General features: G+C 41.3%; 1 protein-coding gene across 1 annotated transcript in view; it reads right to left on the reverse strand.

The window, feature by feature from the left end:
* Window positions 1–726: 726 nt before the first annotated feature.
* The window catches only part of SESN3 (sestrin 3), a 40,673-nt gene continuing 15,228 nt past the window's right edge, over window positions 727–26,171 (reverse strand). Inside the window, exons 2-10 of the mRNA XM_039563548.1 lie at window positions 17,936–18,001; window positions 15,409–15,606; window positions 14,543–14,725; window positions 13,924–14,160; window positions 12,221–12,368; window positions 9,877–9,992; window positions 7,331–7,521; window positions 5,903–6,047; window positions 727–4,182 (exon numbers count right to left, since the gene is read on the reverse strand). Of these exons, the coding sequence (XP_039419482.1) occupies window positions 4,096–4,182; window positions 5,903–6,047; window positions 7,331–7,521; window positions 9,877–9,992; window positions 12,221–12,368; window positions 13,924–14,160; window positions 14,543–14,725; window positions 15,409–15,606; window positions 17,936–18,001 (1,371 nt within the window). The 3' untranslated portion in view covers window positions 727–4,095. The remainder of the gene's footprint in view (window positions 4,183–5,902; window positions 6,048–7,330; window positions 7,522–9,876; window positions 9,993–12,220; window positions 12,369–13,923; window positions 14,161–14,542; window positions 14,726–15,408; window positions 15,607–17,935; window positions 18,002–26,171) is intronic.

Raw genomic sequence — 26,171 nt, forward strand, 5'->3', positions numbered from 1 at the left:
TCTCTTCTGATCTCTTCTAAATTTATACTTACATTTATAATTGTTTACAAGCACTGATTTTCCTATCTTTAAAGCTTTTTTTTTTTTAATACATAGGAAGAGCTGATAAGTGGCAATTCTTTAACTCTTACAGCTGAAGTATATCCTTTTCAAGGACCAAGGTGTTGGGCAAGGGAGGGGATTGTCCCACTCTGCTCTGCTCTGGGGTGGCCTCACCTTGAGTCCTGTGTGCTGCTTTGGACACCACAATTTAAGAAAGATATTAAACTATTAGAGAGTGTCCAAAGGAGGGCAACAAAAGTGGTGCAGGGCCCTGAGGGGAAGCTGTACAAGGAGGGGCTGAGGTCACTTGGTCTGTTCAGCTTGGAGGAGACTGACAGGAGACCTCATTGCAGTTACAACTTCTTTGTGAGGGGAAGAGGAGGGGCAAGCACTGATCTCTTCTCTCTGGTGACCAGTGGCAGGACCTGAGGCAGTGGCCTGAAGTTGAGTTAGGAATGGTTTAGATTGGATATTAGGAAAAGGTTCTTCCCCCCAGAGAGGGGCACTGGAACAGGCTCCCCGGGGCAGTGGTCACAGCACCAGCCTGACAGAGCTCAAGAAGCATTCGGACAATGCTGTCAGGCACATGGTGTGACTCTTGGGGATGTCCTGTGCAGGGTCAGGAGTTGGACTTGATGATTCTTGTGAGCCCCTTCCAACTCAGCAAATTCTGTGATTCTGTGATTTTCATTTTAATGAAGGCTTTAGGACAAAGCTCACCAAAATTCTCATAGGATACCACAGCACTAGCTGTAGTAGCTATAACTGCACCCGAATTTAAAATATTTATTTCTGTTTTAACAATTATTTCTGTTCTTGTATGATGACACTCTCATGAATTTCAGCTGTGGGTAGAGTGTTCTGGGAAATGCAAATGCTTTCTCCAGTTGGCACCTTTTTCACTTCTCTTCATTACCAAAAAAACCAGAGCGATCTCAGCACGGACATACTCTATCACAACACACATTTTAAGTGACTCTGCAATGATAAGAAGCTGTTCACGCTCAAGAGCTCTGTTCCCTACTCACAGTGTTCCCTGTGCTAGCTGCTTAATTTATACCTACCAAGCTTTCTCTTCAGTAGTCAGAAGACTGTACACTTTGTTTTTATGTTGGTCACAGCTGGGATTTTGTAGACTAACATGAATGCTGGTAATTACCAATTCCAATGAAGGAACACAGAGGGAGAGGACCTACACTTCCGATGATTATGGTATTCTTAAGAAAAATATTAATGAACAAATTGTGAAGATTCACATTCATGAGTGCTTTAAGAATGCAAAAAAATCCAAGTACACTTGCACATTAAAATTTGGCACAGTGTGAACCTAAAGCGTGCATAAAGTGTGTGGTAGCGTTGTCTGACTTTAAACACCTATTCTGAACAAACATCTACTAAAAATCCCAAATTTGTGTATAAAAACTAGGCTATAAATTGTTGCACTGTATATGCAGTACCTTGAAAAAAAATGCCACGTGGAAAACATTTCCAGATGTTTCAAGTTTGTGTTTAATGTTAAAGAAAAAAAAAGAGAGGAATAGCAAACTAGTTGTACAGTGACATTTCCTATGATGGAATGTCTTGCAGGCCATATGGGACTTGATATGGCACTCAAAAAAACCAAAACAAAACACTGGTTTACTACAAGTTTTATGAAGCAATCTATTTATGGTTTCTGTATTTCAAATCTGCTCATGTACTTTGCTCACGAATGCATTTGAGCTGGCAAGTATATTTCATAAGGAAAGAAGTAAAGGCACTCATGTTTCCAAATGTAAAACTCAACCTACTCCAGAAGTCTTTGCATTTCTGAAGGGAAACAAAGCCATCATATTAATTACCCAAATCTAGTTTCACCTCCTTTCCAGAGCTCAGCTGTGCTTCTTGAGAACTACTTGACTTTTCAATGCAAAGAAATTTAAAGTAGTACTGAACAGTTCCCATCACTTGAAAAAACAAAAGTATTGCATGAAAACTTCTCTCAGCAGAACTGCTTTATGCACAAAAGCCATCAGGTATGGCCACTACAATCACAAGAGGGGGGGAAAAAGGATCATAACAATTTGGAAAGTAAATCTAAGTTCATACATATGAGCATCTCAATATTTCTGAGAAATCTTTGCAGTTAGCTATACAAGATAAATAAATCTGATGTTCTACCCAATGCTCTCTAGAAGACAGACCAGTGCTGTCTGTTGGGTAGTTTTCTAAATAGCCAACATGACATTTAAAAAAATAATTACTGATTTCTTCCTCAAAAGGTTTTCACATGCAGAGTCTGCAGTCTGAAAGTGCAGAAAAGTGTACAATCATTGGGCTTTCCAATCTGGAACAGACAGATAAAGCAGAAAAAACCAACATGCAAAGTCAAAGCAAGGATCAGGAAAACGGAAGAAAAGAGAAAACTAACTTTAGTAGAGTACTGGTCCATGGTTTTATAAATGAAAAGTGTCAAACTATGACTGGTAGTATTTTTTCTAACTATTCTGCAATCACCAATGAAAAAAAAGTCCTGCATTAACTTCTACAATCCAACAGAACATTAAAAATAAACCTGTCCAGTTAGTTCTGAATGTATACCACAGAAATAAAGGTCACCCTCCTCAAAAGAAATATGGAAAGTCCAAACCAACAGACTAAAGTTGAAGCAGTTAACTTGTGTTCTACTGGGTAAGTTTAAGCATCTCTTTAGGCACTTCACTGGTTCATTAAATGCAATACAAAATAAAGCTATAAATATCAACATTTTGTGCTTTCAAAAATTAGTCAAAAGCAACAGAAAACAGCACAAAAGTGTGACATTTTTGGCAGCTTATTTCTTCCCTTCCCCAATATTACTGGTTGTCCAAAAATGCTTTGTTTTGGGGATGCTTTGGCATCTCAGTATCAGGTTGTCTTAAGCCGCAAAAGCTAAAACAAAACTGCTAGGCCTTAGACAATAAAGAAATTTGGTTTTAAAATTTCTTTATGGCTATATAAGAAGGACACTTTAGCAGTGGCATGTCAGGGAAAAAAGCTTGCTTTCTTTTTAAATATTGCACTTTTTTTTTTGTTCACTCACACTAATGCATAGAAACTTTTAAAACTTTGAATATTACAATTTCATGCTATGAAAAAGTTATGGGAAATAATTTCTATACATCCAATATGAAAGAGTAGATATACTAGCCTTCCTTTACTTTCCTTAGTTAAAACATTGACAAAGAAGAGAGTGCAAAAAACCCCACAACCCTGTTTTTGGTCAGCCTGTGTATTAATTTTGTAGGTGCCAACTAAACAAATTGCAACACGTGATGAGCATGGATATTGTCAGGACAACTGAGGGTGACTGTCAGTAAAACAAGACTATGCATGATTGAAACAGTAAGTGTGGCTGAAATGGCAAATCGTGAGGCCTCTTCTCTTTGTGAAGGGGCACGACAAAGCGGATGAATTTCGCACTTCAGTAGCATGCTATAGGATTTACCAAGATTAATTTCACATTAAAGTGTGCTCGATGTTTGCATCCACATCTTGCATCACCTCCAATTGCTGTAGTAAGACAATGACTGGCAGCAGTCTCCAGGACACACAGGAGAATCCAGTGGGCAATTCAATGCAGCACAGCCCGCGCGTCTCTGTCACGAGTCACGATGTGGTGGTACATTCTCAGGACAGGCAGAACTGATATTCTGCTGGACTCCACTAATCTGGAAAATGATTGCTTGGAAAAAGAAGTCTCTAAGCACTTCACTCCAGTGCTTAAAGAACAAAGCGCTAGGATTGGATATAGTAAAACCAGTTTCAGGATCCTGACCACTGCGCAGAAATCCAGCCGGAAACAATGCAGAGTAGTACTCCTCAGTGTTACTTCTGTTATCATTAGTAATGTTAAGCATCAAGAAAATAAAACACGTCATTGCACATTACAGCCGCCAAGAAGCACGGCTAAACTTTGACACTAGAGAATTGAATAAGCTGATGCTACAACACAAACAGCTTCTGGCGTGTATCTATTTCGAAAGGTCTTTACATACTCAGTAAAAGCTCCTGTACTCCTGGCCAGTGAGTGCTTCAGGTTAAGTGACGAGTTATGGCACGAAGGGCATACAGAAGTTCAGCTTGCATCCGAGCTTCCATTAGAAGTAGATTGACATGAACCTGTGAAAAATTACGTCAGCCATTTAGCTCACCTCTGAATGGAACATGGTTTATTCATCCAGGCTGAAATTTCTAACCTTTAGTAAAGTATTGCTGCAAGAAAACTTTGTCTCTTCTCCCTGTACCCTGCTGCAGGACTACAGTTCCTCTAGAGACAGCTGTGTAGTGATGCCAACATGGACAACATCCCAGGACTGCAATGAGCTAGCCTCAACTGCTGCTTTAAGCAATCTTCCACCTGAGAAGTCCCCTTTAAACCTTTTTTCGTATCCTAATGGCATTTGTTCTTTCTGAATTATGTTTGGTTTTCTTTACCACTACCTGTGACCATTATATAGGAGCACAGAATAAGGGACAGTTTCCGTGCCAGATAGGCTAGCAGGCACACGTGCTGAACCCTTCTCAGGAAGCATTTAATAGGATATCTGAAGGCCTGTTGATGTTTTTATTGCTGAAAAACACCATAAAGATTATACATATATATATGAGTTTAGGTATTTCTTGATCTCCAAATCCCAAGTATTGGCATAGTTGACCACTTCTGCATTCTCAAGTTTATCCACTTTTCTTTTACAGTTGTCCATTCAATTTTATGGAGAACTGTTGGGGTTTTAAGAGTTCTAGTTTTTTTCTGTTAAAGGAATTTTCCCCCATACTGTTGCTAAGAAGACAAATTGCTGGGTACTTAAGGAAAACAAAGAGCTACCCACTGGAAGTGGGGTGTGCCTGGCTACTCTTTTGTTTCACCTGGGTGTGGGGGCAGTCGGTCTCTGCGTTCGAGAGAGAGAAGGAGTCTGCTTCTTCATCTGCTTCTCCTCACTACTGGAGAAGCTCCGAGATCCCAAGCTCGCCTTCCCTGCCCCGCTTGAAGCCGGGCTGTGGCCGCCCTGCCCTGCCGCTGACTCAAGCCTTCGCTGCGTTGTAGCCGTGCTTGCCCTGCCTGCCCAGACCTCCGGGGGGGGTGGTTTTCTCCATTTGGATACATCGCGTCTGCCACCCGGGATTTGTGCTCGTCCCTGCCCTTCCAGCCTGCTGTTCCCGAGGGTCCGTCTGGACACCGGGGCCAGCCGTCTGGGGTTTGTGAAGCCTTTGTCCCATCCCTTCCCGGGATCCCAGGGCACCGGTGCCACGTGTTTCCCGAGCTCGCTCCGGAGCGCCCCCTGCAGCCGCGGGGGAACCATCGCACCTGCCCTGCTCACCGGGAGCCGCCAGCGCCCCTGCCGGCTGCGAGCGGAACTGCACCCGAGGGGAAAGGGCCTGACAGCCGAGAAGGCTGGGACTGGGTTTGTGTGTGCGGTTACTGCCATAGTTATTGCTGTTTGTTTGACTGGTTATATATATAATAGTAAAGAACTGTTATTCCTATTTCCCACATCTTTGCCTAAAAGCCCCTTGATTTCAAAATTATAATATCTCGGAGGGAAGGGGGTTGCATCTGCCATTCCAAGGAAGGCTTCTGCCTTCCTTAGCAGACACCTGTCTTTTCAAACCCAGACAAGAACTCACTCAAAATAATAATAATAATAATAATAAAGTATTTCCAGCACAACTAAGAAGTATTTTTGTCAAATTGGTATCTAACATTCAAGGAATGAATCTCGTTTTTCTCCGATTCAGAACAGTTCATTTGACAGATACTGCCATTTTAGGTGTCCCCATACTTTAATTTTCAAACAGCACAGGGGTCTCTGTGAAGCCACTTTGGCTCTGGAACACATACCTTCTCCGAGTGCTTGAACTGACGCCAGTAACTGTCGTACATGCGCTTGGTAGTTCTCTCTGGGTAGCAGGTCACTGTCTTTATGTAAACCTTCAGGCTGCGTTCAAGTAGCTGATTAACTTCTCCATAGTCATAGTCATCATACCTACACAACACAAGCAATCATTCTGTTTGATCTAAGTTTCTAAAAGCATTGTATTCTGCAGCATTATGTTCTGAAGCTTGGGAACTGGAACATGTATGATACGTGACCAAAATCCACGTGTTAAGAGAGGATCTGAAAGGCTTAGTAGGATCACAGAATTGACAAGGTTGGAAAAGACCTCTAAGATCATCAAATCCAATGGTTAACCCTGAACCACCACCATGTTCACTATTAAATCATGTGCTCTATCCACATGTTTTTTGAACACTTCCAGGAATGGGGACTCCACCACTTCTGTGGGCTGTTCCAACACTTTACAAACCTTTCTGCAAAGAAATTTTTCCTAATATCCACACTAAACCTCCCCCAGTGCAGCCTGAAGCCATTTGTCCTCATCCTGTCACTTGTTACCTGGGAGAAGAGGCTGACCTCCACCTGGCGACAATCTCCTCTCAGGTTGTTGTAGACAGTGATAAGGTGCCCCTTCAGCCTCCAGACTGAACACCCCCAGCTCCCTCAGCTGCTCCTCACAGGACTTGTGCTCCAGACCCTTCCCCAGCTCCGGTGCCCTTCTCTGGACACGCTCCAGCCCCTCAATGTCTTTCTGGCAGTGAGGGGCCCAGAACTGAACACAGGATTGGAGGTGTGGCCTCATCAGTGCCCAGTACAGGGGGACGGTCACTGCCCTGGTCCTGCTGGCCACACTATTGCTGATCCAGGCCAGGATGCCATTGGCCTTCTTGGCCCCCTGGGCACACCCTGGCTCATGTTCAGCTGCTGTTGTCCAGCACCCCCAGAGCCTTTTCGCCGAGCAGCTTCCCAGCCACTGCCCCCAGCCTGTAGCACTGCCTGGGGTTGTTGTGACTCAAGTGCAAAACCCAGCACTTGGCATCACCGAACCTCGTATAATTGGCCTTGGCCCATTGATCCAGCCTGTCCAGAGCCCTCTGTAGGGCCTTCCTACCTCCTTCCAGCAAATCAACACTCCAGCCCAACTTGGTGTTGTCTGTGAACTTGTTTAGGGATGTTGTCTTTCCTGTATGAAGGATACAGGCTGGCTTCAGAGAAGACATTTCTGTAAAAATTTCCATCCTGACTCATTTTCTGCACTGCAAGGAAAAGTTATTTTTTTGCAGTGCCAGCAAAACCACTCTAACTTCCAGACAGAGGTGCCATCTCCACTTTAAACACCCACAGTCTAAAATCATGCTTTACATATGGTTTATTTTTCTGTTCACATAGTTTTAAAATGTACTCCTAAGCCAGTGAATTTTTGTCCATACCTGATTCCATACATACAGTGGACATAGTTAAATAAAGCTCTTCTTAGTGTCGTTGTATCAACATCTTCATGTGTTGCCATAGTGTTATATGTGAGGTTATACACCATCCGAAACTTCTCATCCAGGAGATGTCCAATATCAGAATAAAGCCTGTTTACAAGGGAAAAGCCATGATTTTCCCAAGTATAGTCCTGCAGGAAGAGAAGGAGATATATAAAAGCACAAATGAAGTGAATTCCCTATGTCATTCTCTACAAGTCACCATTTTTGTTGTCTGATAGTTACGACTTTATTCCCTTCCAAAAGTTTGTATTTTGAATCCTTCATCCACATCACTTGCTCCATTCCCCCAGAGTTCTTGACAATGTGAATCATGTTGCGACACCCCAATCCTGGATATCATTAGCCTACAGGAGAAAAAACCCCAAGCTTCTCCTGAAGTGCTGAGGGAATCTTCTTCTGCTTTGCCACTCTGACCAGTATCATTCCATGTGGGATTGGCCTGTAAGTTTAAAAACTTTTTCCTCTTGGAGGCTTTGATGCTTAGCTCTGAGCAGAGATGGAATCTTTACTTCCAGTCAGGATGTACAGTCATTGGGTAAAGTGCTGAACCACCCCTGAAAAAATTGATAAAATCCAGGCTGCTTCAGTCTTAGACAAGCACCTGGATTGCAAGATAAAAGCCTGCCTGCTTATATGAGGAATGGGAAATCTTTTCAGAGTGGTGGCACAGCAGGAAGAATCATCCTGCTCCGGAGCAGGGTGCAAGGGCGTTCTGCACTGCCATCACACTGAAGGTGAGAGTGTGCCCACATCCTTGTCAAGTGCTCAGTCATCCCATCAATGATGGCATCTTTACAATTGAGGGCATCATCTCCATGCCCTTCCTGTGTCTGGCTGTTTTCCAAAGGTACTGCCAGGCCAAGGTCCTCACCTGGGCACCTTGGAGCATGTCTACTGTCCTGTCCCCCTGGGTAGGACAGCAGGGAAGAGCACGACAGTGCTCCGTTGTCTTACAGAGGCATCAGTGACATCTGAAACACGTCACAATATCACGTTCGGCCTCTGGCTGCCAGTACAAAAGACTGTAAGGCTTGTGAGAAATATGCCATACCCATCCAGCCCTGGAAAGGTGTCCAGGACATCACAAAAGCCTCTGAAAGCCAGAAGGTCCAGAGAGAGGAAAGCGTTGTTGACTAACAGCAATTGATCCATATTGTCAGTGAACCCCCCCACCAAAAACAAGCTTAAGGACATTCTGCTGTGTATAGAATACCTTTTTTCTATTAATAAATTTAAAATCATACAGATAAAGGTAGTTTTATCAGGATAAGGATTAGATTTATATCAGGTGTTTGGGATGCTACTGCAATTTAAGTATCATTAATAGCAGAGCATTTGGGAGGCTGTGGGTATATACATCCAACTGTTAAGAGTAGGACATAATAAATTATCAAGGTGACTCCTTTGAATGTAGGCCAGAAGCTGTCCTGCTCATTTAAGAGCAGAGATGTTTTAGTTCCAATTTCAACTTCTTTTGGCGCTTTTTTCCAAGGGAGCCTGCTGCTCCTAAAGTAGTTAGGCAGATTGTTTGGTTTATAGGCACTGACTATGCCTTATTCTTTTTGGCAGCAATAACCTCAGGCTCATATAAAGACCACAGAGTAAATTATCCAGTTCAGCAGAGACTGCTATACAGCTAAATACATTTTCTGAGAGTGATCATGGATTCTTTATTTTACAGTCTTAGATACATCTTCTGACCATGGAGCTTTCCTGCACCCACTGTCAGTTTAATTGAAGCTCTCTGATTTGGTTGAAGATTTCTTCCATTACTTTCCATTTATTTCTAGGCTGCTTATTAATGTACTCTGTAAGGTAGAACAGAACCACCTAGAATGTCCCTCCTGTTATACATAATACGAAGTTCATGATTCTGGTCATGGCAAAGGATGTCAATATATAAGACAATGTACAGGTAAAATGCATATTCTGTTCTTTCAACAGCACTGAGAAAAATGTATTAAAATATAGCAAAAACTTCAGTAATCATATTTAGGAATTCCTTTTCTTCCCCAGCATTCCAGCTCCAGAGATTTGGTGCACATATGAGAACAATACTCCCAAATCATTTTCACAGACGTATATGTATCCACGTATTGACAGCCACTGGACAGAGAGTACTTGGTAAAATGACAGGAATAAAGAGTTGCTCTGGTAGATTTTTTTTCTACAACATCTGGAGAGATGGGAAATAAATTCTTGCTTTTCTACCTTTCACTTTTATTTCAGATATGCTTTACAGTGTTCAAACATTAATACTGCTAGTAACTGAAGTAAGATGGAAAGCCAAGTATTACCTTGCCAGTGATTGACAAATAGTAAAAGACTCCATCTCAGGGAGGTTTATGGAAGGTTGTGAGTTATTTAATGAACCAGGACAAGAAAAGGAGTGTGCACCAAACATGCCCCACTATAACCCCTTTATGCCCTGTAGTGAGATATATAAACATTCTTTGAGTGAATGTGCTTTAAAGAGATGATACCTGAGCTCTGAATGTTGGCAGATGGTCTTCTCCTCGCCTTGCAAAATCTTTGTACCCAAACCCAGGATCTTCAATATAACGGGAGACGTCTGTAGAAACTATTTCATCATCAAACGCTGTGAATAAAACAGCAAAAAGCTTTGCTTTAGGCAAGAACATGCGTTAATGCCAACTTCCAACTACCACTCTACTATAGGACTAGAAGACAATTTTAGAAGTTATGCAAAAGAGAAGAGTGGTACAAAGGAAAGAAACATTTCAATTCTCATTTGCTTGTATGGGATACACTGCTTTCATTGAGCCCATTAAATGCCAGCCTATACCAGACATCTAATATACTTCTACAAAAGGGGAAGAGATGGGCTACACTTCTGTCTGCAGGTTTGCTTTTCTCTCTGTTGACTTCTGAAGAAGGCTAGGTATCTTAAGTCAGGAAGATGAACATCATTAGCAAAATCACTGTGTTGGCATAAGAAACAAAAAAATGGATCCTTGACAGCAGGATTGTACTGAGCAGCCTTTGTGTCAGAAATCACACCAGCTCTGTTCTCTAAGCTGGAGTATGAGCACCAGAAAGCAATGTAACACTCCACTTGTAAACATCAGCTGAAGATTATGTGAAAGCAAAGAGCTCTACAGTACAGCAGGGTGAAATTCTGCCAGAAGCTCTAGTAACTAAGCATCTTCCAAGAGCTCCAAAACATATCGCTAAGCACACGCAGGTTCTCTATCAGGAATCAATCTTTCCCTCCCGAATAAACAGGTGGCTTGATTGTGTAACTACCTCTGCAGAAGTTGACTACTGCATAGCTGACTGCATTTGACCCTGATGTTAAAATCATGGCTCGCTTCCACATGCATTGACAGAACAGTTGCCATATGTCCACTGTTAGCACCTTGAAAAGTCAGTTAATCTAAGAATTGCAGAAGTGCTTTATCTCCTCTTTGCCTCATTAAACAATCAAAACATAACTGTGTAGGAAGAAGATTGAACAACATCTGCTACAGTAAATCCTCAGTGAAGAATAAAAAAACCTGTACACATACACTCTTCTCCCCTGTCAAGGACTGGACTTCATGAAAGGGTAAAAGCCAACACACACAGACTCCTCAACTGAAATCAGCAAATGCTAAAGAGGGAAGAAAGTCAACAAAACTGTCAGCAACCCCATCCAAAACCCCCTCCTGTCTTGAATGACCCTTTTTCCTTAAAAACCTGAAGTTGCACAGGTTCATGGAAGTCCTGATTTGATAATGAAACTGCAATGAGTGTCCATGTATCTGCACTGCTGATACTGCCTGACCAAAGGAAAATACAGCAAGAATACATAATGTCCATTTCAAAAAATCCAGCTTGATGTTGCTGGATGTATCTTCTGTCAGAGATTTTTCCATGTTCCTAGAGAGCCACAAAACAATCTCTTTGCTGATCTGCAGTACATTCTTCCTCCCTTTTGGGCTCTTTGCACAATACCATTGGTTCCTTCAAACACATTTGGTCTGAAGCTACTGAGACCTAAATTCACTAAGAACAGTACAGTAAAATGTGAAGCATTTTAGGGGTCACTTCTCAAAAAGACACAAGCAATCATCTTCAAGTAGCTTCTACTATGAGGAAATAGAGATTCTGATTGTCTTAATAATATTCTTTCTTCTAACACTTTATTTGGGAAAAAACCCACCTCCTTGTCTGTATGAAGCAGACTTCATTTTGTGGTTTGTTAGAGATGAAGGCCTCCAGAGCATATGAAAAATATGGGAAAAGAAGGTTTCAGCTCAAAATTTGGAAAATTATTTAAGAATAAAAAAATGCTATGAATCTCTATCACAAGATAGGCAGTGAACAGCACAGCAGTATGATCACTCAGAACAGCAAGTTGGAAATGTCCTTTCCAGGTGGGCAGTAAATGGTAAAGTAGTTGAGTCTCATCATCTAATTCCTAAACTAAATGTCATATCTGAAGGCTACTTATGAGTGTTATTGAAGTTCTAAGCACCACAGAACCTGTGAAATACTACTGAATATTTACATAAATTAATTATTTTGAAGATACAGAACATATAAAGAAAGAGAAATTTACACCCTACTTTTCAAGGAAGCCTGCAGGCTTTGTTTTTTAATATACAAAAGCTAAATTTCAAGTAGTAGAAAGGATGATGTTATTTGTCAATCAAGAAGTCTTAAGGTGATGAAGCAAAAGGTAAGACCACCCTTACTACACTCCTCCTACATGAAGTACCAGAATAAAGAAATGGACAGAAAAAGTTTCTAGTCACTGGACTAGCCTCAAGTATTTAATTCTTAAAAAGCACAAACAAAACTGAACTGGAAAAGCACAAATACCTCCACTAATTACTAGCAGACTCTCCTTCTTCTCCTTCTCAAAGCGAGTTGCCATTTCTTCCTGAGAAGCTTCTTCGTCCTCTTTATCTTCTTGTAGTCTCTTCATCCTTTCCATCAGGGCCTCCAGCTCACTTAAAGAATCTGCAATCTGCAAAAACACCATGACATTCTGAAAAATTAGAAGATAGACAACGTGTGTCATCTTCGGATTTCATGCTTGACAACAAACATTCTCAAAACCAGACAGCAGAGGCAAACACAAAAACTCAAGCCAGAATGCATTTTGTCACATGCAGCACAGACAAACAGCTTTCAGACAGCAAGAAGACAGGAGCTGGGAAGTGTTAATGTAGCCTGCTGCAGTAATTTACTGCAGTGGGATTAACAGCAAAGAGGTGCTGTTTGAGTGTGGAAGCCAGTCACTCATATTCCACCATGTAGATAGGTCAGGAAAATCCATCTGTGTGCCCTACATCTCTCAGAAAACAACTTTTCATACTAAGGTAACAACAGTCAGTCCATTGGTAATGCAAAGTATGTTTCTGAAGAGAGGCAGTGTAACACTGCCTTACAGAAACACAACCTGAGACGGCAAATCAGTGCTTTTCTTTCATTATGTGTGATCGAAATAGCCACTATGTTGACCCTTTTTCTTATTTTTGTGAGGAAAAAAGACCTCTTTTTACTAGAAATACGTCAGAGTTTTGGGTGCCCTGTACATATCATTCAGATTTTTCCTAAGATAAATTGTTTGGTTTTCCTTTTCCATCTTTTTGAGTCTGTTTTGCCCATAGTTGCAACTGTTTCTAGTAGAATTGTTTCCTCACTGCGTAGCAATAAGCACAGTCAGCAGCAGCCCTCTGCCCACTACAAACGGGGAGTAAGGCACCTCCGTGGCATGAGCTGGCATGTTTTACAGCCCAGAAATTTAAGATACAGCAACTGAACTGAGTGATGACATGTGTACATTCTACTGCTAATTGTAAAAATTGTATCTAGCAACTCTGCCCATAATCCTGATCTTCCACAAAAGGCAATGAAGCTAATTCATCTGTCAGCATTAATTCAAGGGCACATCTTCAAAAGAATTCTAGAGGACCTTTCAGGAAAAAAATGTCCAGTTAATTAACCAGTAATCAAATTAATCAAGTTAATTAACTAGTAATCAAAGTTCTCTGTTGATACAAGACTGGAACACCAGCATGAAGAATTAAGTAATTTTATTTCAGACATTTCCTCCCATCTACATGGAAGCGTTTCAAACTGTTTCATGACTGTAGGCCTTGAAGTAAAAATTATTATTATTATTACTACTGCTACTACTTCCATTTTTTTCCATTTCTTTTTTTTCATTCCCTGTGTTAGGAACATGGATGGCACAATGCTCCAGGTCAATGCCACACTGTCTGAAGAAACTGGGACTTCAAGCTTTCTGCTGAAAGCAAAGTTTTAGTCTTGCCCAATGGGTGGTGAGATTAACTATCAAAATCACGTTGCTCTGACTTCCATTCACTGTTACAATGTGGTTTTCAACAGATTACACTGAAAATTGCCAAAGTGTATGTAAGAATTACCAGACTCAAGCATTCCTGTAAAGCAGACAAAAAATTTCAAACTACCCTAAAATTTAAACAGGAAAGAATGGAAGAAAGTTTTCTAATGCAAAACAGAGGCAAGCAAAAGAATTTTCTTGCAGCACTAACCCCGAAGTTGCTACTTGTGAGGGATGCATTTTCTATGTTGTTGTCATTGGCAAGATCACAGACACAGAAGTTGTTGACTGCTATAAGTCTGAGTCCATTAGATGTATCCGGATCTCTCTCTGGATTAATGCCACTACCAAAGACAAAACTTGCCAAGGCATGATAATGTGCCAACAGGACAACAGCATGCACCAGTTCAGGAAGAGACCAATTATTTTCCCCAGTCTTGACAAGTTTCTGAAATGAGAATAAAAAAAGTATAAATCTAAAATGTCTTTTGGCCCCCAGCTTTTTTATAAAACACTACACATTTTAAAAAGAGATCAATTCTTTCTTCCAATAATACCATATTCCCCTTGCACACAAACTCTCACTGGATGAAAAAGGAGACACCTAATATATTACTTCTTTTCTATTGGACTATTTTAGCCAATGCTATTGCTGAAAAGAAAATCTTACTGGCTTTGTCACACAAGAGAATCACCTTGTTTGGTGCACTAGTATTTCCCAGAACTTTTTAACTCAGGGAGATGACGCCTAACCAGACACTTGCACAGTTCTTGGCAGTTCTTTTTACCAGACATTTACTGGTATTTACAGGGCATGACTGAAGAGGTACCTGGATGTGCTCTTTCGTGATCAGCCAGGGCCGGTGTGCAAGAAGTTTGTTTATTTCGTTCAGATTTTTCAGTCTTTGGGGAATGTATTCTAAACCATTCAGCCACTCTGCAATCCCACCAGTCTTCAGAAACTCATCCACGTGCATATTTATTAGGTAGGAACACTGATGTCTGGCAGCAGCCTGGAATAATTAAACACAGAGTGAACAGTGCAGCACATTAGTGTGTAATCTGATTTTGCTGTGGGTGGGAGACAGGTTAATAACACAAAACAAAAGTACAGTGTCATTCCAAAGGGCCTTGTGCAAATGCACTGCAATGCATTTCTATACAGTATGGAGGATTCTCCAATAAAAATACATTTGATTTCTCTGAACTGAAAAATATAATTTGGGTTGGAAGCAGTCACTACAAGAGAACCCTCCGCTCACAGGGCTGACTTAGAACTTGTTGCTTGGAGCCTTGTCCAGACAAGATCTTCACCCTTGGAGATCACAGAACTTTTCTTGGTTCCTGCTGCAATGTCTCAACATCCTCACAGTGAAAACTGTTCTCCTAGTGTCTACCTGGAATTTCTTGTGACTCGAGTCCACTGCATCTCATCCTACTGCTGCACAGTGATGTGGGCATGTGAGGGATGTATTACTGTGGGAAACAGGGAATGATGTAGGTTGCCAATTCTCCCTTTTCATTGAAAACTTTCCAGCTAGGCACGCTTTATTGTGATAAAAATCTACTACAAAAATTCAGCTTCTGTCAAAACACCACCCTAATTTCTCCTTTTTAAAATTCTTCTTTTTTTCTTCCTTTTTTAACTACAGAAGTCAGGGTGGCAGGAGAAGATACACAGCCTGTTGGTACGTACCATGATGGCAATGTAGTGCCTGTAGGGCAAAGGAAGGGGCCCATCCATGCGCAGCATATAGAACTGGCTGCGGAGGAAAGACTCCAGGTACTGAGTATGGATACTCATGACCTGTGTGATGTTGTCCAGGCGACCAGACGTAGAATATTCTTCCACAAGAAGGTTAGTACGTTCATCCAAACCATTTGCTTGCATAACCTTGAAAATAAGATGGAGAAATATTAACAGAGGGAGAGATTTTCCCTGGCTTTTGCCCTGGGGAGAAACACACTGTGGTGTGAAAGGTATATCTGTGTACAGACTTAAAGACAATGATGGAGTTCTAGATATATATTTGCAAACATACATGCCTGCATGAATGCAAATACACACATACAGATCCTGCTTGTACAATGAGAATTGAAGAGCACTTTGCACTGAACCTCTGTTATTTTTTTTATGTCTCTACAAAACTCCGAACCATTTTATATAGATCTTCTTGAAACAGTGGAGGTTGCAGATGCTGAAAGTCAAACCTGTACAGAGATCTGGAAGTAAGTAAAAGCTAAATGAAAAGTAAATTCTTTATGGAAGACAACCTGTACAGACACACACCACCTGAGTGCTCAGCCCTAAAATCAATTTCAAAATTAATGGAGAGGAACTGGATTATGTAACCAAATGATAGAAACAGCCTGGCAATCTACCCCTTCTGTGCTTGTGTAATTGAAGAGGACATCAAATGCTAATTTGTCCATAACATTCAGGTATTATTTAGAATAGGAATTTAATGCTTTCTTCAAACAAAACCTGCTCTTTAATTATTCCAACCAATCCAAACCTTGGGCACAAGATTAAATGAAACAGCAGAAGAGTAAGTAGCAGTTGCATTGCAAGCCCTGACACAGTATGAGTGCTATTACTCAGTGTTTATCACCAGGGATAGCCATTCTCAACATGTTCACCACTGAAGTTACAAGCACAAGACTAGAATACCCAGTATTTATTCCGACAACTGTGCAGTAATAAACCAGCCATCTTACTATTGCAAATACCATGAAATGAGAACACATTTTAGCTGTTTTACTGCACATGAAGCTAAAAAGTGCCTAAAACCAAGAAGCACAATGCTTTTGCTGAAATATTCTATTTAAAATATGTTTTCCTCTTTATGATGGGCTGATGAGTGGACTGTGTCTCAAATATTTTTCTATCGGATCATATACAGAAGATACATACAAGGAAACACAAACAACATATGACATTTTCATTTCTCACCACTGTACTTTCCTGTTTCAATTTGTGGGCCCAGAAAGAAAGGGAAGAAGCAGCTACACAGGCAGCTCCATCATTTTTACACATGTATCTTCACTATTGCAGCTTTTCTGTGTTTTATACCCAAAATGATGCCTTCTCAGTTTTCCTTAAGAATGTTTTTACCATCAGAATTTTATTCACACATTAGAGACCATTTTCCCTGTATATACCTCCTAGGAGTCCCCCTTACTCTTCAGCAAGTGTATCTCCCATGTATTTAAGAGATTCTTGTCTCATTTAGTGGTTTCTTGGGGAAATCATATTTTTTGTGTCTCTGGTAAGGTTTCTAATCTTCTCCAGCTTGTCAGGAATTTTCCTTGTAACAGTGCAAGTTATAGCAAGAAATTCTGCTGACAGAATCAAAACATAATCCTGTAGGACTGTACTGTTGCTATGTTAGGCATAGCAATATGCCATATGACTATTTCTAAGATTTATCTCCATCTCTATTACTATCCTCTTCTTACGGTGCATGTACTCCCTCCTGATTTACTTCCATCCACAGACATTTTTTTAAATTCTGCTTTTAAAGCCTTGTGGCATGTTAATAGGAACCTTTACAATTAAGTAATTATTTCTCTGCCCATATTCCTTCCATCACAACAATAAAGCAGCCTTTGACACCGGTAAGTGTTATTATCAAGATCTGTGAGGCATTCAGTGTGTTACTATTCTGTCACTAAACCCTCTCTATTCACTGTACTATTTCATGACAAGGAATGATGGAGAATGGTAGTCATTTGTTTAACAAACCACAGTTGGCATTTGCCATGGCAGGAATCTCGAGTCTGAAATCCAACCATACCTTTCAACCCTTAATTCTCTCAAGAGCCACAGCTACAGTCTAAGGAGTGAAGTCATATTTGCAGGTTCTCTCAAACTGAAGGTCAGGCACTGCTCTGAGAGCTATATAATCACATTGCTGCAATACTGGACAGGCCTCCCCTCAGGTCTGGCATTATGAGTAATGCGTTCACACCCACCCGAGAAGAGTAGAGCTGTCACTCATGCCTGCCTCTGGAAATGCTGCTGACAGAAAAGATGTCAAACAGTACCACTTGTGTGAAAGGCAGGGGTGGTTCATACCCACTGGAACCTGCTCCAGAGAAGCCATTGCTTTTGCTTTCAAGGGAGCTCATCCAGGTACCATGGAACAAGTAGGGTCATAGAACAGTCCTTCAGTGTCGTTATTTTCAAAGCCATCACCCAGCCCAGCTAACTGCAAACTTACTTCATTCTCTGGTATAAAGGCACTTGGTCCTCTTGTCAATGGTGGGGAGACTTGTACTCTCTTTTCCTGCAAAACAGTCACATAGTTCAGTCAGTGAATTTTTACATATTACATATTCACCTCACAAGATGAAATCTTCAAGGTCTGGATTCAGTTCTCTTCTCAAAGCCACCTGGGTGTCCACTGAGGAGGTATGGCACCATAGCACATTAAATCAGCTTTGCATCCCCTGTACTTTGCATGAAGGAATGGCAGCAATTTTGGCAAGGAACAGCACCAGTTTTGGGCAGGGGTAAGGCAGAAACAAACCCCAAAACTCTAATCCCAGTTGGTTTACAGACCAGTTTGAAGATACACAGACAATTGCAACAAAACATCTCGCATGATGCTAAAATTAGCCATTCTACTTGATTGAATGGAAGTTTGAAAACAGAGGGGAAAATAAACCACACTCAGGAAACTATAAGCAAGATGCTGTTTTCTTCAATATCACCATCTGATGAGATCTTTAGTGTTGTGAAGTGCATAAGCACTATGTGTGCCAAATATTGGCATGAAAAGCACAGTCCAAGCAAACCAGCAAGACCCAGTTACAGAAACCTGTATTTTCTAGAAACCTGGTGAAAATGCCACCTTGCTCACTGCTGAGCCTGGAGCACACTGCATGCAGCACAAGCCTTGGTGTGCAAACCCCAGCTACAAGGCAGGAGGATATATTTAGTACAGAACAAGCTGATAGTGTAACAAGAGCCAGAGGACTTTTTTGATTTATTAGGGATAAGAAACTGGATTAAGATAAACTGTGCTACCAGCCAGAGGAGTAACGGGGACCTGGGGAGGCTGCCTGTTCCTCCGACTCATTGGGGACAGGACCAACACTGTCCACATGATTCCTGACCAATGTTGGTCCAATTCTCCTGGAGGCTTCTTCCTCTCCATGGGTCATTTATTTCAGTGACTAGCTCCTCAGATTGCTAAAGTTTTCCTAATGTCTAACCTGAATTTCCCTTGCAATAATTTAAAGCAGTTGCTTCTTGTCTTTTCTTCTTTTCCTCTTTATGATTATTTTCCACCTATCTGGCTGGCTGCACACTTGTCTCAAGTCCCTAATTGCAACCACAGTGTTGGTGACTCTTAATATGTTATCCATAAACAGCAGTATTGGATTTGCATACTAAGTATTTCATGCCCCTAACGTAAAAGTCTCAAGTTTTCCATAACAAATGACCCTTAAATACCTCTACCAGGGGGGCTTTAAGCTTAACTGCCATGTGCACAAACAGCAGTGCCAGTCCCATAATGAATGTGCCACTGATTTCCACACAGGAAAATTAAGCCACTGGAGCTGCGTAACTATTGTCCTGATCCTTAAAAACATCCTGTCCTTTCTAAATTAGATTAAGAAATAACATGCAAAAATCAGCAATGATTATTCAGGGAAGATGTTCCAAAGCAAACTCTCGCAGGACAATTGAATTTGTGACTTTGGAACAATTAGCTGCTAAAAGATGCAGAAATAAGCTGGATCAACCACATGAAGCCCAGCAGCCAGGAGACAACTTACTGCATCTGCTGCCTACTATCACAGCCCCCAAAATCCTGTAAAATACTTCTCATGTGTAAAAAATACTCAATCTAAAGTAAGAAGAAATGGTGTAGAGTCCTGAGAGTCCTGGTATCTGCACATGCAACCCCTTCCTCACAGAGTTACACAAGGCACAGGAAGACACCTTCTGCCTTCAAATACACAATCTTGCCAGCAGCCAGTCATTTCTGCCAACAGTAAAAAAAAGAAATGCTTTCCAAGATTGGATCCAAGCTTGGATTTTACTTGTTTTATGAAGGTTATCTGGAAATTAAAGTTTAAGCCTTTATTTCACACTGAATAATCTGGAGGAAGCACCTTGTGTGAGTGACACAACTTGGATACCTGTACACTATCAGCTCTCGCTGGAGCACAGGTCTAAACCAGAGGTGAACCTCCTCTATCCTGCTCTCTGATCTGTACCTTCTTCAGGCTCTGCAAAGCTGGTCCGTGAGGCCAGACCATGGGAAAAAAATGTTCCTATGTTGCTTCTAGCAGGATCTGGGCTCCAGTCCACTGTTTTCCCATTCAGTATGACTCCTAATACTCCTTTGAGCCTGCAGATAAGGTACTGCTGAGGAAAGGAGGAAACGGTACTTGGGTGGATGAATATAGGCAAGTATGAACAGTTAATTCCTGTGAATGATGACAGAAAGCCCAGGAGATAGTCAGACATGAAAAATGTGTGTTAAATCTACTACCAAAAGAACAAAATCCAGCTCCTTTTGGGTGGAGGCAGTTTCAAAAAAACCCCAAGCCTGGGAAAAAAAAAAAAAAGACAAACAACCAAAACAAGAACAAAACCCCAAAGGCCTGAACATGATCATTCAAGTTGATGAGCCTTATCACTGCACACTTCCAGGGAGCTGGGTTTTTTTGATATTAGAAGTGTATACTCTTCCCTTCCATCAACAAGAAAGATTATTTTGCCTTCCTGCCAATGCTTTTATTTTATTAAAACTGGTTAAAACAAGGTTGTGAGGAGAAAAGGAGCAAACATCATCTGGTTGCACAGGTTCTCAGGATGCTATTAATAAAAACATGTGAAGTTTACAAGCATTGAGAAAGATAATTTTGGCTTTGTTGAGCTGTAGATAAGAACCACTGCTTCTGGGCATGCTTTATCTATAACAGTGATTTAAGGTCTACCCAAGAACCCAAATATAAAAACCAGTATATGGGAATTAGAAAGTAACAGTGCAGATATATGGTCCTTTATGGTGAAAGTTCTTGCAAAGCTTCTTGTTTTCCAAGAAAGCCATTTTGTTTTACTGTCAAGTAGTCTTTGCAGGTTACATTAACTATCACTAAGTCAGCCAGGGTCCCAAGTATCTTATTTGAAATCGGATTCTTATGCAATGAGGCTGAAGCAAGAAGTGGGTTGCTCAGCAACTAAAATGCTGTATGCACATCTACCAGTCATTTTCTGCTTCACGATCCGCCAGAAACACATTTCTGGAGTAAGAACAATTTCCATTTACATTAAGACTAACACCTTTTTGAGGGCTGTTTCCTCAGAAGGAGGCTTCAAAGCAGAAAAAGGTGTGCCTGAGCATGTTCCTAAGAGAGGGGCTGCTGCAAGCCAGAGCCTCAGAGCAGGTTTAGCAGCAGCACACTGCAGTGTCAGACAGCAGAACGAGACCTCTGCAGAGCACGGGAGAGCTGACGCAGGAATCCATGAAAAATCCTACCTAAGCTCTACCTGTGACTTCTTCCTGTCCTTAAACTGCACTTGCAATGGTGTCAGGAGCTTCATCAGGAATTTGAATGGTGACAAAGTAGGAGCATTTCACCTTTGCCCAGCTATAAATTGTAAGAAATACCTGCGTGCTTGGGCGAGCTCTGCACAAACCCACAGACACAAATCGGCAACTTGCCATCTCACGGGTTTATTTTCAGTTGTGGCAGTGACTGCACACCCTTCCTTCCAGAGCCAAGATGGGCACTGGGATGTGGCACCTGCATCTCAAATAGCTGGCAGGTTGCAGTGGCAGAGCACGGAATGCCAGAGCCACTGGGGTTGGTGATTCAGGCCAAGTGGGAGCAAGCATGAGCCCAGCTGGCACTGGGATAGCACAGTGGCTTTCCTCCCAAAGCCTAAAGCAAAAGAAATACCCTTTCTTCCTCTTCCCCACCACATGAATCACCGTGTCCTCAGGCATTAAAGAAATGGCTATTTTTAGCAAGCTGTAAAAGGAGGCTGTTTTGTTTGAGAATGGAAGCGCTAGCTGGTGGGGCTGATCGAACAGCTGCTTTAGGAGGTACTCCTGAATATCTATGTATTCAGAAAACACAGCCAAGAAGCAAGTGGTTGCACTGCTACGGGTGCATGGGGGCTTCTTACACACACGGCACATAAAATCTAATTCATCCTGCACTTGATGTCAAGGTGGTCATGCTTCAACGGGGTGGTGGGGGGGAAATCACAGGGAAGAAACATTCAAGAGGGAATTTTATGAGGCACGGCAATACTGCCACTTGTGTCCCTGCAAACTCCCAGAGCAGTGCAAGTGCGTGGGAAACACTCATGAAGGGGGTCAGAGCCTCCACTCTCACAATACCTGCCACCACCGTCAAGACATCAGGATAATAAACATACCAGATCAAATATAAATCCTAAGGGCATCCCAAAATTAGCTTCTCCTGAGGAACAAACTCATTTTCCTAAACAGGCAGAAATGTTTTTTTGGGGGAAGGTAATGAGTATACACTTATTATTTATTACACCTTTTCTTATATTATAAACTACAAGCAATTTTGCTATCATTTAGCATTTAGAAGGATCTTTGTTATTTAAATTCAACAGTCTATCTCTTTAAAACCCACATTATCATCTGCAGCAATAATCTGAGTCAAGTCTGTCACTCGGTGGGAGTGGAGAACTGGATTCCCTATCTGGGGCTAAACCAAAGGAATTGGGTTTTTTCCCAGTCTCAGCTCTATCTTACAGTTCTTCAAACTCAAAATACACCAGTTCAATCTCACAGACTTAATGCTATGGAGCCCACATTTGGTTTTCAGCTGACAGACACAAATGCCTTGAATTTTACTTCACATTACAAGCAGCATTATTTGCTGCTGCTGCTGCTGCTGCTGGTTAAAACCCTACCTACAAACTGGTTTCGCCTACTCCCACTGTTGCTTACTGAACACAGTCTCACTTTCGGTTCTTGGATCCTGGAACAGGGTCTACCTCCACTGGCTCTAATCACAGTCAAATGCTCTGAGTTTCAGTAAATTGTAACGCAGTTTTAGTCATACAGTCATACTGGGCCATCTGCTTATTCCATCCTTGCTGAAAACAGAAGAAAACATTAAAAAAAAAGGTTATCTGAACACTGGTTGTGTCTTAGCATCTACTTTTATTCAAACTCTTCCTTAGGATGCAGGAGGGATTTTGTTTATTTCTGTGCATGTCAAGTTGCATTTTAATTTACCCACCCAACTTTGGCAGATGAAGAGCAGTTTGAAATGTGACAGAAGTTTAGGATGCCTCCAATTCATTTTAGGTGATAACTTTATTATTTGTTGTAAATTTGAAGAGGATTAATATAATAGTTAAAGCTACACATAGTCTTGCTGACTAAAATGAAAACTCAATAGTCACAGTTCATCTTGTCTTCCCATGTCAGTACTCCTGGGAGACTCTGATTGACAAGAACAAAGAAGTATATTCAGCAAAGCAGTGAAATTTTGACATTTATTGACAACCATTTATTGATCATCATTTTTTAAAGAAAAAGATCAGTTTATGACATCTATTATAATAAAACTGGGAGCTTTATAGCTTCAGAACATATCTTCAATTAATCTCACATGAAATTTGCGCTGCAACTTCAAAAATTTAGATACACATTTGAAGGGTAAATGGTGTCCTGTTATTCAAAACAATTTCTGTAGAAAAAGAAAAACCAGAAGACAAAAATGTGAAGAGCAATGATTTAAAGGATGCACAACACTTTATTTGCTGACAGTGCAGAACTCCTCCTTACGGCTGACCCATTCCTATAATTAAACCCAGGATATAACTCCAGAAGCAATAAAAGAAATGTTCAGAACAAACAATGTCAAAATGTTAAAGAGTTCACAAAGCAAAAGTCCTAGCCTACGGTCATTTTTTAGGGGTATTTCAAGTGATTTTGCAACAGTGTCTTCCTCTTAGCAAACTGTCCAACTCCAAAAATGCAAACTAAGCCATAAAAATGAAAATTAGCAGAGGAAGTCAAACAGCAGGAAACCTTTTTTTTTAATGGAACAGCATTTCAAAATACTTAAACCAGTAACTTTTAACATTAAGAATTTGGCATCTTTGTGCCTCACAGCTGATGAAGTGGTGCAAACAGCTGGGAAGAGAGCCAATGTAGTACAATTGATGGAGAGCTTTCGCTCTGGTAACAGGTTACAGCCCTTTTGGATTTCACACAATAAAAGGAAGCCTATCCCAAGTTCCCATCCCTCCACCAGCTATTAAGAACACAATCCACACTAATTAGAAACCAAAGGTCAGCAATTTCTATCCAACCCAAGATGGATGGTCAGGCAGCAGAAGTCCCACAATGGTTCCTTGATCTTTGAAAGATATCCTGTACACTTGGCCTATGGGAGTAAAACTCAGCAGTGAACACGAATTTACTGACAGAGAAGCCTATCACCTTTTCCATATAGCAAACCTATGTCTGCATCCTTACTACTCCTACTGTTGTATCTCTCTCCTTGTCCTGGAGATCATTCCTATGAACCAAAACCAACCCCCAACTGCAACTGGGAGCAGACAAACAAGGACCACAAGTCAAACGTCAGTGTAACAAGTATGCTGAAAAACACTTCGTTATTTAAGAAACCTGAACTGTATTTCACAATTTTTTTTGGTCAGAATAGACCTAAATGTATCAAGTTAAAGACACACCTGTAACTTAATATTGACTGAAGTTCAGAGTACATCTAGCTGGGTAAGCAAGGCTGAGGCTCCGGGCTAGAAAAATGGAAAGACCTTCACAAGAAAACCTGCTTAAATAATGCTGCCAAGCCAAACCTAAACATTGATTATTAACACATGAAAAGGATGAGAGACAAGCAGCTACTTTTTCTATTTCCTCGTTGCTTGAGAATCACTTCAATTCAAACCTCAAAATCTGACTTCTTGTTCATGCCCCATTCTCAGATACCAAGGATGAAACTCAACTGACCAAACACAGACACCCAAATCAGAGTTAGCCAGCTGCACTCTGGTTAAAACGAAAAAAGGAAGGGGATGTCTAAGTCAGGATGAGATCAACTATGTCATGGAAAAGCCTGAATTTCCACCATAGACTAACAGGACTTCATGGCTAACCAGGTACTGCTCTGAAGACCAGCAACACACGTATCACCAACAGACAACAAATGGCCTTCTGGTCTACTTCAGCCTTCAAATAAACCCTCAAAAAAACAAACAAAAAAGCCAAAACCAAAATTATGGGGAGAACAGAAAAAAAGAGAAACAATGCTTCTCTCATTCATCCACAGAGAACTTCACCTCCTTCCCTCCCTGCACACCGAACAGTAACACTGGAGTTTGTGTGCTTCCCCAAGAACTGCCCTGAGGACAGAAGACCTTGTGAGTGAATGTCTTGATGACTCAATAAACTACAAGCATGGCAGAAGAGCATTTTCTATGTTTCAACAGCACCAGATATTAAGAGCAAAAGTTAGAAAACTTCAGTGGTTTTAGCTGGGACTTGTTTTATCTGTACCTTGGCTCCCTTCCACCTTTGGGTTTAGTCCACATCTGACATACTGAGACAGACCAGTATTATCTAGTTTGGAGAACGTAGCCTTTAGCCATTAAGTTGGGAAACGTGCACTGAGTTAATCTGCCTCCTCATCAGCCAGGACAGGAGCGCTGCATGTTCAGGGAGACTCTCGGAAGCAGCACAGCATATCCTTTAATCCGCTGCCTCCATGCAGAGGGCTGCCTTGTCCTGCCTGAACACAGCCCATCTAACCAAGCCTGCTTTCGCTCTGCCAGAAGGGTCCCATGTGCTCAGGAGGCTGCAGGCTCAGTGTGGGCAAGGGCAGTGACTGTGGTCATGCGTGTGGCCTCCATTCTCCTACGGAGAGATCGTATCGAATGCCCCATTTGATCCACGCAGCAGAACACTGCCACCAGGTACAACAAACGTTTGCTAGAAAGTACAGATAGAACAGCAGCTGCTTTGACAGGCCTGAATTAATACTAAATTAACGACTGAGAGCACAGCCTCTTTACTATACAGCAATTGAATGGTTAAATACTTCAATTCATAAACACACATTTGATTTATGGGGCGTACTGCCAATTGGAGATTAAAAAACAAAAAGAGAGAAAGACTCCCTGGGGTTATGCAAATCCATCATGTATCTCTGGCAGAACTGTCTCCCAAGAATGCTCTACCGAATTTTTAATAGAAATATTGTCTAAAAAGACATCCCTTGTAAGCAAGCAAAACGGAATGGTATTCATCCATACTGTAAATGCATAATGGCATCCTCTTACTGTTAAGAAAGTGGCCCATGGTATGGTGGTTTTTTATTGTTTGGTTTTGGTTTTTTGAATATTTCAAAGATGCTAAATGATTGAAACACTAGATTAATAAAAGGGTAGTACACTACACAACACTCTGACAATTTTTT

This window comes from Corvus cornix, chromosome 1 (genome assembly GCF_000738735.6).
Source record: "Corvus cornix cornix isolate S_Up_H32 chromosome 1, ASM73873v5, whole genome shotgun sequence".
NCBI lineage: Eukaryota > Metazoa > Chordata > Aves > Passeriformes > Corvidae > Corvus > Corvus cornix.